General features: G+C 39.9%; 1 protein-coding gene across 1 annotated transcript in view; it reads right to left on the reverse strand.

Moving 5' to 3' along the window:
- Dstn (destrin, actin depolymerizing factor) overlaps nucleotides 1–17,777 on the reverse strand; it is a 29,600-nt gene continuing 11,823 nt past the window's right edge. The window contains exons 2-4 of the mRNA XM_048348761.1: nucleotides 6,131–6,438; nucleotides 3,346–3,422; nucleotides 1–1,203 (exon numbers count right to left, since the gene is read on the reverse strand). Of these exons, the coding sequence (XP_048204718.1) occupies nucleotides 1,094–1,203; nucleotides 3,346–3,422; nucleotides 6,131–6,438 (495 nt within the window). The 3' untranslated portion in view covers nucleotides 1–1,093. The remainder of the gene's footprint in view (nucleotides 1,204–3,345; nucleotides 3,423–6,130; nucleotides 6,439–17,777) is intronic.

Raw genomic sequence — 17,777 nt, forward strand, 5'->3', positions numbered from 1 at the left:
TAAGTTAAAAATGCTTCCTTTATTACATAAAGCCTATATTGCTACTTCTAAGTTCAACTGTTTGTGCATCTCTACATTGTTCCGTGTGTCATGCCTGTGATGTTAATGACGATCACTTCCAAGTGTCATTGGGCAGTGGTCCCTTGTGAGTGCCATCCTCCATACTGTTCCCCACCTCCACAGTAGACAAACTTCTAGGAAACTGTTTTCTCCTAAGCCCCAGAGGAAACCAACAGCATTCTTCAACTCTTACTGTACCAGGTTCAGCACAGTTCTGAAGGAGACACAAGGAAAGATTTTGCAGGTGTCCTGGCTTACCAATACTTATCATTTTCAATAACAAAAGCAGATTACAGTGGAGCCCTAATTTGCATCATAATTAGTTGTTATAACACATCACACATTCTCCTGAGGACATACCATGATTTCTAAGCTGCAAGGTCACTCACAAAAGTTCTCCCAGCTGGTGAGGCTGCTCACCTCAGGCGCCATGCTGCCTCTTGCATTCCCACGCTGGCTTGGAGTTGTGCTTTGCTACATCAGCGTGAATTATAAGTGGACACAATTCTGAAGTGGCCTTCATTACACATTTGGTAGAACTAAAAGACTGCCTTAGTCTTACTGTTGTTAGTATATTAGTGTTGTTACACATTATAAAGAAAATTATATCTAAGTATGCTGTTCAGGTCAATAAAGAATAGAGAATTAAGAATAATTTGGGCCAAAATTATAACCAATTCTCCAAGCAAAAGAAAGTAACTGGTGGTTAACAAAGATGTAAAAATGTTCTTCTCATGGCCTTGTGAGGTTTTGTGAACTGCATTATTAAAAATCCTGAGCATCACAAGCATCCTTATAGGTTAACTCACCAAAATAGGCATTTGGCCAGTTAAGAATTTAATTTCACACTGATAAAACTTTTGATTCTAGATTTATTTAGGGCTATGTTTGGACATGTTTATATTTTACTCTAGAAGATGACAAGACAGCTCCCCCTCAGTAAGACCCTGACCTAAATAAATTTGCTTTACTTATATAGCAAGAGGATAACATTAAACATGGAAGCTTTCAATTTGTGGCACTGAATGATGATCTACACAGGGCACCCTTCAAAAGCTACAATTAAGGACCCGCCTAGCTTTTCAGCAATACAAGCGCGGTTGAGGTCTTCCGGCCCATTTGCTTGACATTCATGCTTTATGCCTAGAGAGAAAAACAATAGTGCTATTTAGAATTATGGCAAGCAACTCAGCAATTTTTCTAAGATACCAGTGCTTTCCAAGGTCACCTACAATATGGATAACTGGTGTTTACATACCATGAAATACCATATAGTAATGAGAAGAAATAATCTGTAACTGCATGCATTACAATGGACAACTCTGACAAACATAACATTGATTGCAAGAAGCCAGAAAAAAACAAACAAACAAGTTGACATGATTGGTATGATTTTTATATAGTACACAAAATCAGCTCACATTAACACAGGCATCCTGGCTTCCCTTGTGGGTCGGGGAAATGGTAGGAATGCAAGAAGGCATAATGGAGGCTTTAGAATACTGGTCATTAGATCAAAAGTCAACCATTCGGTTCAGCCTGTAAAATTTCATGCACTGCTACAATAATTTATGATGCTTACTCTTCTAAAGATGTGCCGAACTTCACTAAGGCAGATGCCTATGACATCTCTTTCTTGAGACAGCCACAACCTCTCCAGGAGTGTGACAACTGCACACTTGAAAAGCCAACCAAGATGAAAACTAACAACATGAACACTCTATCAACACCCCACACAATTAGCTTGCTTTCAGGATTGCTAAGAGCAGCTGTGTTCCGAATAGTTGCGTTATCCCACTAGCTTAGGACTGTTTCTCAAGTTCTGCTGAAAGGATAGCATGCCAGCTGTGAGGCAACTTAAGGTTGACCTGAGAAAGCTGGAGACTTCATTAGGAAAAAAGGTAACAAAGTGACTGTCACTTAATATCACCAAATCAAGTCTGTACAGCAATTCCCTATACTAAAAGGCAATGCATGCTAATGGTGATGAGGAATCCACTGGACTCTTTGACGGTAAGCAGTGTGAGAATGTCAGTTAACCACCAAGTGAAGTGACTGCTGGGAGTGCCCCATCATAAGCTCTAACATATAAAGAACCCAATGAGGCACTAGTGGGGCACTGGGACTCAGGAAAGGCAGGATTCTGATTCTGTTTTCCTAGCTAAGTAAAACTACAGAAAAAAAAAAAAAAAAAACTTGTTCTACAAGCATACAAGAACCACTCACAGAAAAAAACAAAACCAACTTTGAACAAGCCTTTGGCTCAGGAAGCTATTTGGAAATGCAGGGAGACAGCAGGCAAAAAAGGCCCCCCATGGAGGTTATTCGGCTCTGACCAAGGTCATACAGCAGTTAGGACAAGCTTAGCTCTCAGCCTGGGCCTCTGGGAACACACCCCCATGCTCTTCCCACCATACCATTTTCTTCTGGCTGGACTCAGGCTAGGCCCTCTCATCCAGACCCCAGTCACCGACTGGCAGGCAAATAACTGGCCAGCTCAAAGTCAGTGCACTTTCCTTTGGATACAGACAATTGATTACCTAAAGTCATACCCTTCTCCACGGTAAGGCTAGAGATAAGAACATCCTGCCCTCTTACGAACATTTCCTTTTAACAATTCAGTTGTACGTTCAACTACATTCAAAGACAATAGGAAATCGATTACACAGTACAACTAATGTAAAACAATTGGTCTCCACGTCCTCCATGAGAAACTAGTTTCAAACCAGCCTTAGCTGAGGGTGGTACCATGTCTGTAACCCATATGTCTGTGCAAAAGGCTAAGAATTAAAGGCCAACCTGACGAACAGAGAAAATTCAAAGCCAGCCTGAGTTACAAGTCAAGGCCTTGTCATTAAAAAATAAAAAATGAGCCATGTGCCAGTGGCACACACCTATAATTCTAGCTACTCAGGAAGCTGAGATCTGAGGATTATGGTTCAAAGCCAGCTGCTCAGGCAGGAAAGTCCAGGAGACGCTTAAGCTCTGTGGCTCAAGTGTTAAGAGTGCTAGCCTTGAGCAAAAAAGCTTAGGGACAGCACCAGGTCCTGAGGCAAATCCCAGGACCTGCACTAAATATATGAATGAATGAATAAATAAATGGCCCTGTCTTTAAACAAGTGTCACACAGCCAATATTGAAGGAGTATTTTTAACAATGGTTCTGTGATGTCAGAAGATGCTCAGAGGCCGTTTATTTCCTCAGAACAAGCAATGAAGAAAAGTTCTGGTGTGGGTCCAGGGGCTTACTGCTAATTCTAATCACCTGGAGGTAAGTAACACATACCTTGAAACTTCTTTTTGATGGCATCCTTGGAGCTTGCATAGATCATTTTACTTTTCAGAGGTGCTAGTTCTGGTGCCCTAGATGGAAGGATGCCAAAAATAAAAGTGGTTTAAGAGAAAGTACAACTTGCCATCTTATCAAACAATTCCCATCGGTGACAGGCAACAAGAGGAAACTCAATCTCCTGACCGAGATTTTATGTCCCCACTTTCTCAGAGGGTAAATGCTATGCATGGTGGTGTATATAGAATCACTCATGCTGACCAGAGTGAATATAAATGCAAGAACAATGCAAAAAGTAGAACTACTGACATGGTTATAAGAGATCTGACACTGGGTACCCTTGTTTAACCCAATTTCTTTTTTATAACACTTTTTTTTTCTTGTGGGTAAAATTCAGGCTAATATTTATACAAGGGCTTTCTAATTTTAAAAAGTTTCAAACACACAAAAAGGTTTCTAATTTACAAAAGTTTCAAATACGCACAAAAAGTTTTCAAAATACAAAGAATAATTGGCAAGTCAAATGCCTGCCACCCAAAATTTTAAAATGTTGATAATCTGGCATTTTTGCTTCCAAATATTTCCTAAAAAAGAACAAACTGTAAATAAGGTCAAGTTCCCCTTTCAACTCTTTCCAGTCCTCTAACATACATCTGTTCCAACAGTAGGTACAGCCACTTGTTCCCATCTCAGTTGAATATAACATGTTCAATATCAAGTCAGGAGTCAAAACCTGTGATTAAATCCATGTGTGTGACTTCATAGTTCTAAATACAACTTTCAAAAAGCTTCTCCTTTTTTTTTGGCTAAGTGACAACTTGGTAGTAATTATGCCCTGCTTGCCAGTGTCTCCATTATCGTGTACTCACAATACTTGAGTGCCTACTCTCAGGGATGGAGGCACAGGCCAAGCACAGTGCATGTTTCATAGCACTCTCACCATCAACCCCGAAACCAACGATGCACTGTGAGCAGGAACGCTCACCCTGCTCAGATGCTTACTCAGTAAGGCTGGCTTTCCCTTTTTTCCAGCAGGCGTCAGGACTGGCTGCTTACCACACTACCCAAATCAAAGAAGTACAGAGAAGTCTCCATTTCCAGGTCATTGAACCCACCTAGTCTGTTGGGGTGCTGATTCCTCTCAGGACTAAGGTTCAGTGGGAAGGTAAAACCATAACCACACCTTGGGAGCTTGCTATGGAAAATATCTACAGTAAAGTTCTATGTCTTCATAAATTAACTGCAAAATAAGTTACTGCATTTATACTAAGTTTCCTTTTTTCTATGTATATTTTCATAATGCTCTTTAATAAGAAAGTATAATTCTCATAGTGGAAAAATACATGGAAATAAAGTGCAAATAAAGGAAATGCCAGCTTAAAAGTTGGTATTTACAGCTGAGGCAGGCATGCCTTGTAATCCACAAGGGCAGATACTGTTCTTTTCATTACAAGAGCTTTTCATTTCCCCAGGCCCTCACAATACCTAGTACACAGTAGAAATAAAGTTTAATAAGTCTACCCTCATTCAAAACCCATATTCTTCTAATTTTGTCTTACCAACTATTACCTTTACATACCAGTTTCAATGGAGCTGCCCCAATCCATATAACTTGACCACCTACTTGCATTCCTTTACAGCACTTTGGTCAATCAAGCACAGAAAAAGCTTGTTAAAATGGAACTGAGGTGTGATCTAAGGTTTCCTGCCTTTAAATCCCAATTCTTTGCCCTTCCTATGCAAGCTTGCATTCTAAGAATTTCTCTGCCTTGCCCTAGCTCAGGCCAGAAGGCCTCATGTACCCCAACACATAAGGGAGTGTTTACCATTTCCCTTTTCCCTTGGAAGCTACAGAATATTCTAACTGTAGGGTCATATCAAACAGTGTGGCATGGGGCTGAGGGTATGGCCTAGTGGCAAGAGTGCCTGCCTCCTACTATACATGAGGCCCTGGGTTCAATTCCCCAGCACCACATATACAGAAAACAGCCAAAAGTGGCGCTGTGGCTCAAGTGGCAGAGTGCTAGCCTTGAGCAAAAAGAAGCCAGGGACAGTGCTCAGGCCCTGCCCAAGCCCCAGGACTGGCCAAAAAAAGAAAAGAAAAGAAAAGAAAAACCTCAAACAATGTGGCATAATTAAATGGGGGATGCACAAAAGACTTTTATTTAAGGTTCAATCTCAAATACTGACTTACTCCAAAGACCTAAACTACTTTCAACAGCAAGACCATACACACGTTACTTTATAGAACTACCTAGAGGGCTAGGAATGTGGCTTAGCAGTAGAGTGCTTGCCTAGCATGCGTGAAGCCCTCCCTAGGTTCAATTCCTCAGCACAACATAAACAGAAAAGGCCGGAAGTGGCACTGTGGCTCAAGAGGTAGAGTGCTAGCCTTGAGCAAAAAGAAGCCAGGGACAGTGCTCCGGCCCTGAGTCAAGCCCCAGGACTGGGGAAAAAACAAAAACAAAAAAACTACTACCTAGAGAGCTACAGTGTCCACAGAGCTTTCCACAAACATTTCAAATGTTCCATATCTGATGTACAAAACCTGTCTCTTGCCCTTTTCCCATCAAAACAACTACTAGGTCATGTTCTTTCAAGTACATAAGAATTCAGTGTTGGCCCCACAAATATGAATTCAGCTAAGAACTTATGAAATCTAAGCAAAAATAAAATGATGACTGCAGACAGCACTACTTTGGTCTTAGACTGGTTCTCCAGACACTGACAATAAGGGATTAACTCTCAAAATTACGGAGGCCCAATATTTCTAAACACTTACCACAAAAAAAACATCAACTCTTCTTTTCTAGATTCCTTGGTTTCAAAGCTTGCATCATACAAAGCATAACGACAATCTTTTTCAGGAAGCATTCCCACGAAATGCTTGAAAGGATCGGTTATGGTAACACCAACATCTCCAACCAAAATTTCTTTGCCCTCTTCAACAATGATGCACTTTTTGTCTGCACTGAGACAAAAAATGACAGCCTTCTTCCTTTTCTTGATTTCTTCTGGTGTGGAGCATTTTCTAACTTTCATGTCATAGAAAATGCGACACACTTCATCAGCAACTTGCACTCCAGAGGCCTATGAGGAGAAAAGAAATGCATGAAACTGTTTCTACCAAACCAAATACAAGACTACTGCATTTTTGGCTATAGATTGGCAAATACTCAATAAGAAAACAAAAAATATTTAGCATAATCACTACTGATTTTGGATATCAACTTTTTAAAGCTTACTTATACTATGTAAGTTACCCCTCACCATACCATATGGTGGTTAGGGGAAATAGCCCTTCACTGGGGCTCTAAGAATCTGTAAATATATTCCTTTTGTAATATGCAGTAGACAGCTGGAAAAAAGCCCATCCCCACAGTATCTCTTTTTCTAACACAAAAAAAGAATTAAAGATCTCTGTTTTGATACATTAAAAAACTGTGATCAATATTCATTATCAGTCACTTACTATTAAAATTTCATAATGGGCTGCTGATATGAAAATTGTGAGTAGAAATATAACAATGAAATCCACCCCCCCATATAACTGATGTAAGCTAATTTAAAAAATAATTCTCCTTAAGCCTTTCATTACTTCAGCAGTATGTTCTGATTCATTTTAATAGCTCAGTGAAGAGTACGCAGATATGAGAGCTCTGTAACTGTAGAGACCATGACTGGAAAGATGGAAGTCTTCGTTCACAAGTTGTCCTTCTCAGAAACTGAACTCAAAACATTTAACCTTACAACACATATTTTTGTGTAAACAAAGAGAACATACTACAGGTGAGTCAGATATAGCCAGATCTGGCAACTTGGCATGTTCCCGCTAACTTCTGTAACCTTTGCTTTATCATCTGTAAAATGGGAATTATACCGCTAATTCAAGAAGCTTTAAACCACACACATCAAGCACTTAAGTACAGCACATAGCAAGGGTACCATTCAGAAAATAAAGATTTAGGGCTGGGAATATGGACTTAGCAGAAGAGACTTGCATGCATGAAGCCCTGGGTTCGATTCCTCAGCACCACGTATGTAGGAAATGCCAGAATTAGCGCTGTGGCTCAAGTGCTAGAGTGCTAGCTAGCCTTGAGCAAAAAGAAGCCAGGGACAGTGCTCAGGCCCTGAGTTCAAGCCCCAGCACTGGCAAAAAGAAAAAAAAGAGAAAAAAGATTTATTTAACATCTAGTTAGAGCTTCTTCAACTCTAATTTTTATTAAAATACTTTGGTTAAAGAAATCTACACAGTGGGGCTGGGAATATGGCCCAGTGGCAAGAGTGCTTGCCTCGTATACATGAAGCCCTAGGTTGATTCCTCAGCACCACATACACAGAAAATAAGCCAGAAGTGGTGCTGTGGCCTAAGTTGGCAGAGTGCTAGCCTTGAGCAAAACAAAGCCAGGGACAGTGCTCAGGCCCTGAGTTCAAGCCCCAGGACTAGCAAAAAACAAACAAAAAAAAACCTACACAAATTAAAACAGATACTCAAAACAACTTTATATTTATTGGGTTAAGCAGAACTGTAAATTAGACATGGCTTTAGTACACATTTCTTCTTTATTCCCATGACTATTAGTGGCTAAATAGCTAGTATCTGCCCAAGAGAAAGATGACAGTTCCCTTAACATTGTAAGTCAATGACACTACCTTTTAACCATTCTCTTAGGCACTCCTATCACCTGTAGGCATACATAAAAAGAAATGTGCAGTTTCTTGGTGAGTCACTAGGTTTCATCCCAGATCTGTCCATTCCTCATACACAAGTCAAGCAAGCACACAGCAAATACTCAATTACTTTGATAAATTAAAAATATGGAAAGTGGGCTGGGAATATGGCCTAGTGGCAAGGGTGCTTGCCTTGCATACATGAAGCCCTGAGTTCGATTCCCCAGCACCACATACATAGAAAACGGTCAGAAGTGGTGCTGTGGCTCAAGTGGCAGAGTGCTAGCCTTGAGCAAAAAGAAGCCAGGGACAGTGCTCAGGCCCTGAGTCCAAACCCAGGACTGGCAAAAAAAAAAAAAAAAAAAAAATATATATATATATATATATATATATATATATATGGAAAGTTACTGCATGTACTTTTACAGATCACATCTTGCTTAAAAGTGTGTATCAGAGCTGAATCCAAGTTTCCTCTCTGCTAGGCAAGCTGTAGACCTGCAGGGCTACAGCCAGCTAAAGAGGAGTCACCTGCTCCAGCTGCTTTCCAATTTACTGTCACTACCAGGGATTCAGAAAATATTCCAAGCTAGCTCTCTGCCTTAATACATTGATATAATCTATTTTTTAAAAAGGATGAATAGCATTAAATTTACCACCAATTTCCAGTTATAAAAGTTCTCATTCTCCAAAGTACAAACAACATTCTTTTTTTTTTTTTTTTTGGCCAGTCCTGGGGCTTGGACTCAGGGTCTGAGCACTGTCCCTGGCTTCTTTTTGCTCAAGGCTAGCACTCTGCCACTTGAGCCACAGCGCCACTTCTGGCCGTTTTCTGTATATGTGGTGCTGGGGAATTGAACCCAGGGCCTCATGTATACAAGGCAAGCACTCTTGCCACTAGGCCATATCTCCAGCCCAAACAACATTCTTGAGATGATGGCTTATGCTGACCAAATAGCAATCCTACTGTCACATAGGAACACTCAACACTCAACCCCCACTAAAACACTCAGTTAAATCTTAAGTAAAACTCTATAAATCAGTGCTCCCCCTTCAAAAAGGAGGGGAGAAAAACTCGTAAAGAAACTTATTTGTTGTTTAAACAAGTACAGGAAAAAAAAAAACCTATTGCAACAAAGTAAGCAATATAATAAATCCCACTCGTAAATCTCACTCAGAATGCATGCAAACTTATTTTTTAGACAAGTCTTATAAGTTTGTTAACAGATTTCCTACCCCATGTGACAGGCAATAAGTGAGAAAGGGAGGGTAGGGACAAGAAGGTAGTTTTTTAAATTACTATAATTATCTTTAGTTGCACAAATGGATTACAATACAACATGTCAATCTGTAAGTACACCTTGATCAGTGTTACCTCCTTCATCACTCTCTTCCATCTCTCCCAATCCCACCCTCCCCTCAATTTTCCAAGTTGCATTTTCACATATGTACAATGGAAATTATGACTCCCAACCTTCCTCTCTTCATACTTCACCTTTTCCATACATCTCAAGTACCAGCTTCCTAATATTCTTTTTGCTGCACTGTAAGTTTATTGCTCAAAAGAATTACACCACTGGAATTCTCCCCTGCATATATCATACTTTAGTTAATGTTTATGTACATGTGATTTGACCTTGTATGTTTACATATACAATAAGGAGTTTTATAAACCTTACAAAGAAAATCCCTCACTTTCTGACAGAGAGAGAGAGAGAGAGAGAGAGAGAGGAGAAAGACAGACAAAAAATGGTAGTGGAGGCAAAAAGCAAGGAAGGGATGGTAAGCACACTGCAAAACAGTTTACTGCCATTTTCATTCAAGGTTTCTACTCTTCAGACTTAAATCCAGTTCCCTTAGCACAGGATAAACCTCTTTATGCACTACTTCTCCAGCCTCCTTTTACATTTCTTTCTCGTTAGCGTGCACTCCTTTTCCAACCACACAGGACTCTTAAGATTCCCTCAATATGCCATATTCCTGTGACAACTTTCCTCCTCTTCAACTGATCACCTTCCAGCTCAGACATCACCTCCTCTGAGAAGGCCTCCAGTTACCTTTTCTAATCTAAATGTTCTTATGTACTAACAAAAAATACACTTCCAGCACAATACTGTGAAAGTTACCTGTTAGTTGAAACTTTCACCTGGTCATACTCTTTAAGAGCAAGAACTTATTTTATTTTTTGCAGTGTTAGAGATAAACCTAGGGCCTGTGCTTGCTAGGCAAGTACTCCAGCACTGAGCTACATCCTCAACCCACTTCCAAAGTTTATCAATCTGCTGCTCAACACACATACAATCCTCCATCTACCCAGAACTAAAGCTACTAAATGTTTACTTAATGGATAAAAATGTAGTACCTAGAAGTTGTTATAAAATCATGGATACATACTATTTTTAAAATGTCAAATATAGGGCTGGGAATATGGCCTAGTGGCAAGAGTGCTTGCCTCCTACACATGAAGCTCTCGGTTCGATTCCCCAGCACCACATATATGGAAAACGGCCAGAAGGGGCGCTGTGGCTCAGGTGGCAGAGTGCTAGCCTTGAGCGGGAAGAAGCCAGGGAAAGTGCTCAGGCCCTGAGTCCAAGGCCCAGGACTGGCCAAAAAAAAAAAAAAGTCAAATATATGATTATCACATGATTTCTGGATAAATGCTATATCAGAAACCTAATTGTATGTATAATGGACATACTTAAATATTTTATAATCCATAACTTTGTTCAATGACCACTTGACACTGCAATTGAAAAATTAAAAGGCATTATTTGGTAAGATGTATCTATGAATAAGAATATTGAGTGCAGGGTGCCAGTGTCTCATGCCTGTAATCCTAGATACTTAGAAGGCTGAGATCTGAGGATCATGTTTCGAAGCCAACCAAAGCAGAAAAGTCCCCATGAGACTCTTACCTCCAATTAACCACTCAAAAACTGGAAGCAGCAAGTGGTAGACCGCTAGCCTTGAGCACAGAGGCTCAGTGACAGTGCACCAAAGCTATTAGTTCAAGCCCCCTACACAAGATTTGCTAATATTTGAAAAAGAAATCTTTACAATATTTGATAACATACCCTTCATGTAGAAACAAAATATACCTCTCTGACTCTTCCAAACTTATTCTATGTCAGCATTACCTTGATACAAAGCAAAAAAAAAAAAAAACAGGTTAAGACTAATGCCCTTGATGATCAAAAACATAAAAATTCTCAACCTAACACTAGGAAACTAAATTCAAAGTACCTTAAAAAGATTACAGACAAGGCAGGAGACTCTTGTCTCCAATTAACCATCAAAAAGTCTGAAGTAGAGCTGTGGTTCAAGTGGTAGAGCTGAAAAGCCCAGGGACAACAAGGAGCCAGGTCTGGAGATCAAGCCTCAGGACTGGCACACATACACACAAACACAAACACAAAAAAGATTACAGACCATAATCAAGTTGGACATCTCCCAAAGATGGAAAGATAGTTTAATACACACAAATTAATAAATGCAGTATGTTACATTTATAGAATAAGGGACAAAAACTATACGATCACCTCAACATGTGCACAAAAAGCATTTAATAAATTTCAGCCTCTCCATGATAAAAATCTTCAACAAATTAAAAACAGAATAATACATCTTAAAGACTATATGTATGTAAGCTGGGCACAGAGTGGCTAACACCTGTAATCCTAGCTACTCAGAAGGCTGAGACCTGAGTATCATGGTTCAAAGCCAGCACTGAAAGTCTGTGAGACTTATCTCCAATTAGCCACCAGAAACCAGAAGTGGCACTATGGCACAAAGTGGTAGTGCACCAGCCTTGAGGCGCAAAAGCTCAGAGACAGTGCCCTGAGTTCAAGTCCCCCACCACCCTCCCCCCCTGTGGCCAAACAAAAGACTCTATGTGACAACTGACAGTCAACATCCTCTAACATCAGTAACAAGAAGAGGACATTTTCTTTCACTACTTTTATTCAATATAGTTTGAAGTTTAGAGGATTAAAGCAAGAAAAAAAATTGCCAAGTTGGTTCATACCTATAATCCTAACTACAGAGCTGAGATCTTGGTTTAAAGCCAGCCTGAGCAGACAAATCAGAGACTATCATTTCCATTCCAATTAAAAAGCAAAAAGCCAGAACTAGAGTCCTGGCTCAAGTGATAGAGCAGAAGCTTTAAATGAAATAGCTAAGAAAAAATATGACACCCAGAGGGGCTAGGAATATGGCCTAGTGATAAGAGTGCTTGCCTTGTATACATGAAGCCCTGGGTCGATTCCTCAGCACCACATATATAGAAAAAGCCAGAAGTAGCTCTGTGGCTCAAGTGGTACAGTGCTAGCCTTAAGAAGCCAGGGAAAGTGCTCAGGCCCTGCGTTCAACCCCAAGGATGGGGGGAAAAAAAGATAATGCTCATTTCTCCCTAATACTTACTATTCCTGTCCACTGCTTTCAAGTTTGGCTCCTTACTTTCCTAAGAGCTTGAGATGCATTGTCAGATTAATTATTTGAAGCTTCTCTCTCTTAATTAAGTAGATACTCCTAACTATAAACTTTGCTCTCAGCATGTCCTGCTATTTCCAAAAATTCTAGTAAGCTGTGTTTCTGTTTTTATTTGGTTGTTTCCCTCTCTCCTTTCTCCAACGTCCAACTCAGTGTTGAAAAGTACTGTCTCCTCAAAGGAGCTAATGGAAAAAACATAGCCTCTTCAACTACTAGTGCTGGGAAAACTGGGCAGCCACATGCAGAAAACTCAAAGTGGACCCTAGCCTATCACCACGCACCAAGATCAACTCAAAATGGATTAAGGACCTCAACATCAGACCTGAAACTCTGAAACTACTGAAGGACAGAGTAGGAAAGACACTAGAATTTATAGGCACAGACAGGAACTTCCTGAACAAGAGTCCCAGGGGCACAATAGATAGGGGAGAGACTCGACAAATGGGACTACTACAAAACAAAAAGTTTCTGCACAGCTAAAGACATAGCCACTAAACTAGAAAGACAGCCAACCGGGCTGGGAATATGGCCTAGTGGCAAGAGTGCTTGCCTCATTTACATGAAGCCCTGGGTTCGATTCCCCAGCACCACATATATATAGAAAACGGCCAGAAGTGGCGCTGTGGCTCAAGTGGCAGAGTGCTAGCCTTGAGCAAAAAGAAGCCAGGGACAGCACTCCCTGAGTCCAAGGCCCAGGACTGGCAAAAAAAAAAAAAAAAAGACAGCCAACCATATGGGAAAGGATCTTCACCAACACAGCAACAAAGGCCTAATATCGGTCATCTACAGAGAACTCAGAAACTAGCCTCCCCCAAACCCAGTGAACCAATTATTAAATGGGCAAAGGAGCTAAAGACAGACTTCACAGAAGAAATAAAAGCGGCAAAAAAACATATGAGGAAACGTTCAACATCCCTGGCAGTAAAGGAAATGCAAATAAAAACAACCCTGAGATACCACCTCACTCCAGTTAGAATGGCCTATACTCTGAACTTGGGCAACAACAAATGCTGGAGAGGATGCTGAGAAAGAGGAACCCTTCTCCACTGTTGGTGGGAGTACAAACTAGTACAACCACTTTGGAGAACAATATGGAAGTTCCTCAAAAAAACTCAGCATAGACATACCCTATGACCTAGCCATACCACTCCACTCCTAGGCATCTATCCTGAAAAACAGGTCCCAGGATACCATAAAGACATCTGTACATCCATGTTTATCACTGCACAATTCACAATAGCCAAAATATGGAAACAACCCAGATGCCCCACTACAGATGAATGGATCCAAAAAATGTGGTACCTGTATATAATGGAGTATGACAGCGATTAGAAATGATAAAAATAATGGTATTCATTTCTTTAAGCTTTCTTTGATTTGTTGTGTTTCTGGGCCTTTATTAAGACAGTTTCCACCTATGCCAAGGAGCACTAGTGAGTGTTTCTCCTATTCCTTCCTGCAATGTTTTCAGAGTATTTGCCTCCGTGGGGGGGAGGTGGGGGGGATGGCAGGGGCAAATCATACTAAGTGAAGTAAGTCAGACCAAAAAAAAACAAGACTCTATGGTTTCTCTCACTGGTAATAATTAGTATATATATAGGATAGTCCTAGCACAGGATCACAATAGCTCAATAAGATGATGCTAAACAAAATGATCTCTAAAATATGGAAACAGTTTACCATTGATGTTATTTTTAATGTACTATGTAAAATTATTTCTTTTTTTCTTCTGTTTATCTTCCATATGATTTAGCTCCTGTTGTCACTGTGTTTGATTCTGGTATCTTGGGTATTATATATATATGTTTTTCTGAATTAGGGAAAGGAAGGAGAACATCAAAATGGTGAGACAATGGGTAAAAGATGAACCAATGCAACTGCAATACTTACAAGACAATATGCTGTAAATGAATTGTACAACGGGGGGGGGGGTTGGGGAGGAGGAAAGGTGGGAAAAAATGAAGGAAGAGATAACAAGTTTGACAAGAAATGTACTCACTAGTTTATGTAGGTAAATGTAATCCCTCTGTATATCACCTTGACAATAAAAATTAAAATAAAAAAGAGAAGCAAAAAGAAAAAAAATAATGGTATTCACAGGGAAATGGTCAGATCTTGAACAAATAATGTTGAGCGAGATAAGCTTGGAACACAGAGAACAGAGGCACATGGTCTCCTTAATATATGATTGTTGGTTTGGGGGGGGTGGGGAGAGGAGAACAGTAGAAACCAGGTCTGCAGGGTGGCAAACTTCTTTTTGAATGGTATTTTTTCCACATGTTTGGGTCAGCGAATTTACATTGTGTATCTAAAACCAAACAATTGCCAAATAAACATAAAAAGGTCTAGGACAGACCTAACAGAGGATTGCAGTAGTTCAACAGCTATGTGCATATGATTGTATAAGAAGAGGTTGAGCAGGGTGAACTCCAAAAGAAGGACACAGGAGGACTTTATTGTTGTCGTTATGTTTATTGTACTAGGTGAATTTCCTTTGGCGTACCCCATGTGATTACTGTATATGATTTTGGTATACTGGATATTGTATATATGCTTACCTGAACGAGGGAGGGTATAACAAATGTGACAAGAAATGTACTCACTGCCTTGTTTTGTGTACCCCCGCTGTACATCACCTTGTCAATAAAATTTAATTTAAAAAAAAAGTTCTGTCGGGCTGGGGATATGGCCTAGTGGCAAGAGTGCTTGCCTCGTATACTTGAAGCCCTGGTTTCGATTCTCCAGCATGCCATATACAGAAAATGGCCAGAAGTGGCGCTGTGACTCAAGTGGCAGAGTGCTAGCCTTGAGCAAAGAGAAGCCAGGGACAGTGCTCAGGCCCTGAGTCCAAGGCCCAGGACTGGCAAAAAAAAAAAAAAAAGTTCTGTCTCTGGGTGTTAGAATATTTTCTGCAGTTTCTTGTGTAACTGATTTCCAGTTATAGCCCACTGTGATCTGAAAAAAAAAAAAAAAACAGGAGAAATCGTTGGGCCCCAGTGGCTCATACCTGTAATCCTCACTACTCAGGAGGCTGAGATCTGAGGATCATGGTTTGAAGCCAGCCCAGACAGGAAAGTCTGTGAGACTCTTATCTCCAATTAGTCACAGAACAAGCCTGAAGTGGCACTGTGGTTCAAGTGGTAGAGTGCTAGAGCAAAAGAGCTCAGAGACAGCACCCAGGTCCAGAGTTCAAGTCCCAGGACTGGCGAAAAAGAAAGAAAAAACACACAAGTATTTCAATTTTCTTACATTTGTTAAAACTTACTCAAAATACAAGTATCAAAATATATGATCTATTGGAAAGAGTTGTATGGGCTGTTGAGGATGTGTATTTTGCAGCTGTAGATGGAATATTCTGGCTTACCATCTGGGTCAATAGTGTCTACAAATTCTGAAATGACTTGAATTTTTTTCACTTTGGGTGACCTATTTATAAGTGAGGGTAGGTATTAAAATCTCCCACTACTGTGTTGGAAACTATCTGAGCCTTTGTGTCCAGTGATATTTCCTTTATGAAACTTGATGCATTGACATTTGGTGTGTATGTTTACAATAGATAAATCCTCTGGATGGACTATTCTCTTTACCAATACAAAGTGACCTTGTCTCTTCTAATTTGGTTTAAAGTCTGCTGTCAAATGAGCATGACTAGTCCCTGATTGCTTTTAAGCTGCATTTGCTTCAGTTTAAGCTAGAGTATGTCAGTGGTAAGTGTTCCTTGAAGACACCAAATAGCTTAGTCTTGTTTTTAAACCCAGTCCATCAATTTGTATCTTGTGATTGAAGACCTAAAGCCATTAAGATTCAATGTTATTGTTTAAAAAAAAAGTATTTAGTAATTCTATCATTCTGTTGTTTTGATTCTTCTTACTCATTTGGTGAGATTTCCCACCATATTTTCATTGTTACATTTATCTTGCTCTGTGTGCGAAATTCCTTTGAGTATCTTCTGAAGTGTTGTGCTTTAGTGGTGAAAATTTACTTTTTTTTTAAATCATGGAAGGCTTTCTTCTCCAATTATGAATGATTGCTCTGCTGGTTATCTGCACTGGTAGTTTTTTCTTTCTTTCACAGCATGAAATTATACATCATTCCATACCTTCCTTGCTTTTATAGTTTTTGTTGTTACTTGGACACATGTATAGAAGTCCAAGTAAAGCCTCTACTCTGCACTGAATTCTAACCATGCATAATGTTTATGTAATTGAAAGATTTCAACTCATTCTCTTCTGAAATTTTTCGACTTAAGAGTTTTTCCTGCCTAAAAATGTTCTTCATACAGCTAGCTTCTTCCTTGCTAAGAAAATCTAACCTCCAATGTCACCTACAAGGGGTGGCTAAAGATGCCAACTCCTCTAGTATTTTACATGTACCATATTTCCTTTATATCACCACTATTTAACACAATCTTCCTTTTTTTTGGGGGGGGGGCAGTCCTGGGGCTTGAACTCAGGGCCTGAGCACTGTCCCTGAGCTTTTTTTCCTCAAGGCTGGCACTCTACCTCGAGCCACAACACCACTTCCACCTTTCTCTGTTTATGTGGCACTGAGGAGTCGAACCCAGAGCATCATGCATGCCAGGTAAGCACTCTACCACTAAGCTACATTCCCAGCCCCATAATCTTTTTATCTCTTCATATTAGAATGGTAATTTCAGCAAGGAAAAATCTTTGTTTTTCAGTACTATACTTCTGGTGCCTGTAGTTGTTTTTGGCATCTAAAGAGGTGGTGCACACCTTTTATCCTATCAACATGGTAAGCCTGACATACGTGGATTATGCCCAGATGCCTGGGCAAGACCCTATCTCAAAAATAACCAGGAAACTACATGCTTACTGTATATGATTTTGGTATACTAGATATTGCATATATGGCTACCTGATCTAGGGAAGGGGAAGAAAAATGAGGGTGTAAGAGATCACAAGAAATGTAGTCACTACCTTATTATGTAACTGTACCCCCTTTGCACAACACCTTATCAATAAAATTTAATAATAATAAAAAAGAAACAGGGTTAGAGGCACGGCTCAGCAATAAGACTGCTTGCCTAGCAAGTGTAAGCTCCGGTGTTCAAACCCCAATAGAGGAAACTAAAATAACATTAAATCAAATAAATAACTATTGGATATATTAAATTGAAATTTCTTTGTACAACAATATAGATAATCATAATAAAGCCACAAAAAAAAAAAGCTATGTATCAGTAGCTCATGCCTATAGTCCTACCTACTCAAAAGAGATCTGAGAATCATACTATGGAGCCAGACCAG

This window comes from Perognathus longimembris, chromosome 6 (genome assembly GCF_023159225.1).
Source record: "Perognathus longimembris pacificus isolate PPM17 chromosome 6, ASM2315922v1, whole genome shotgun sequence".
NCBI lineage: Eukaryota > Metazoa > Chordata > Mammalia > Rodentia > Heteromyidae > Perognathus > Perognathus longimembris.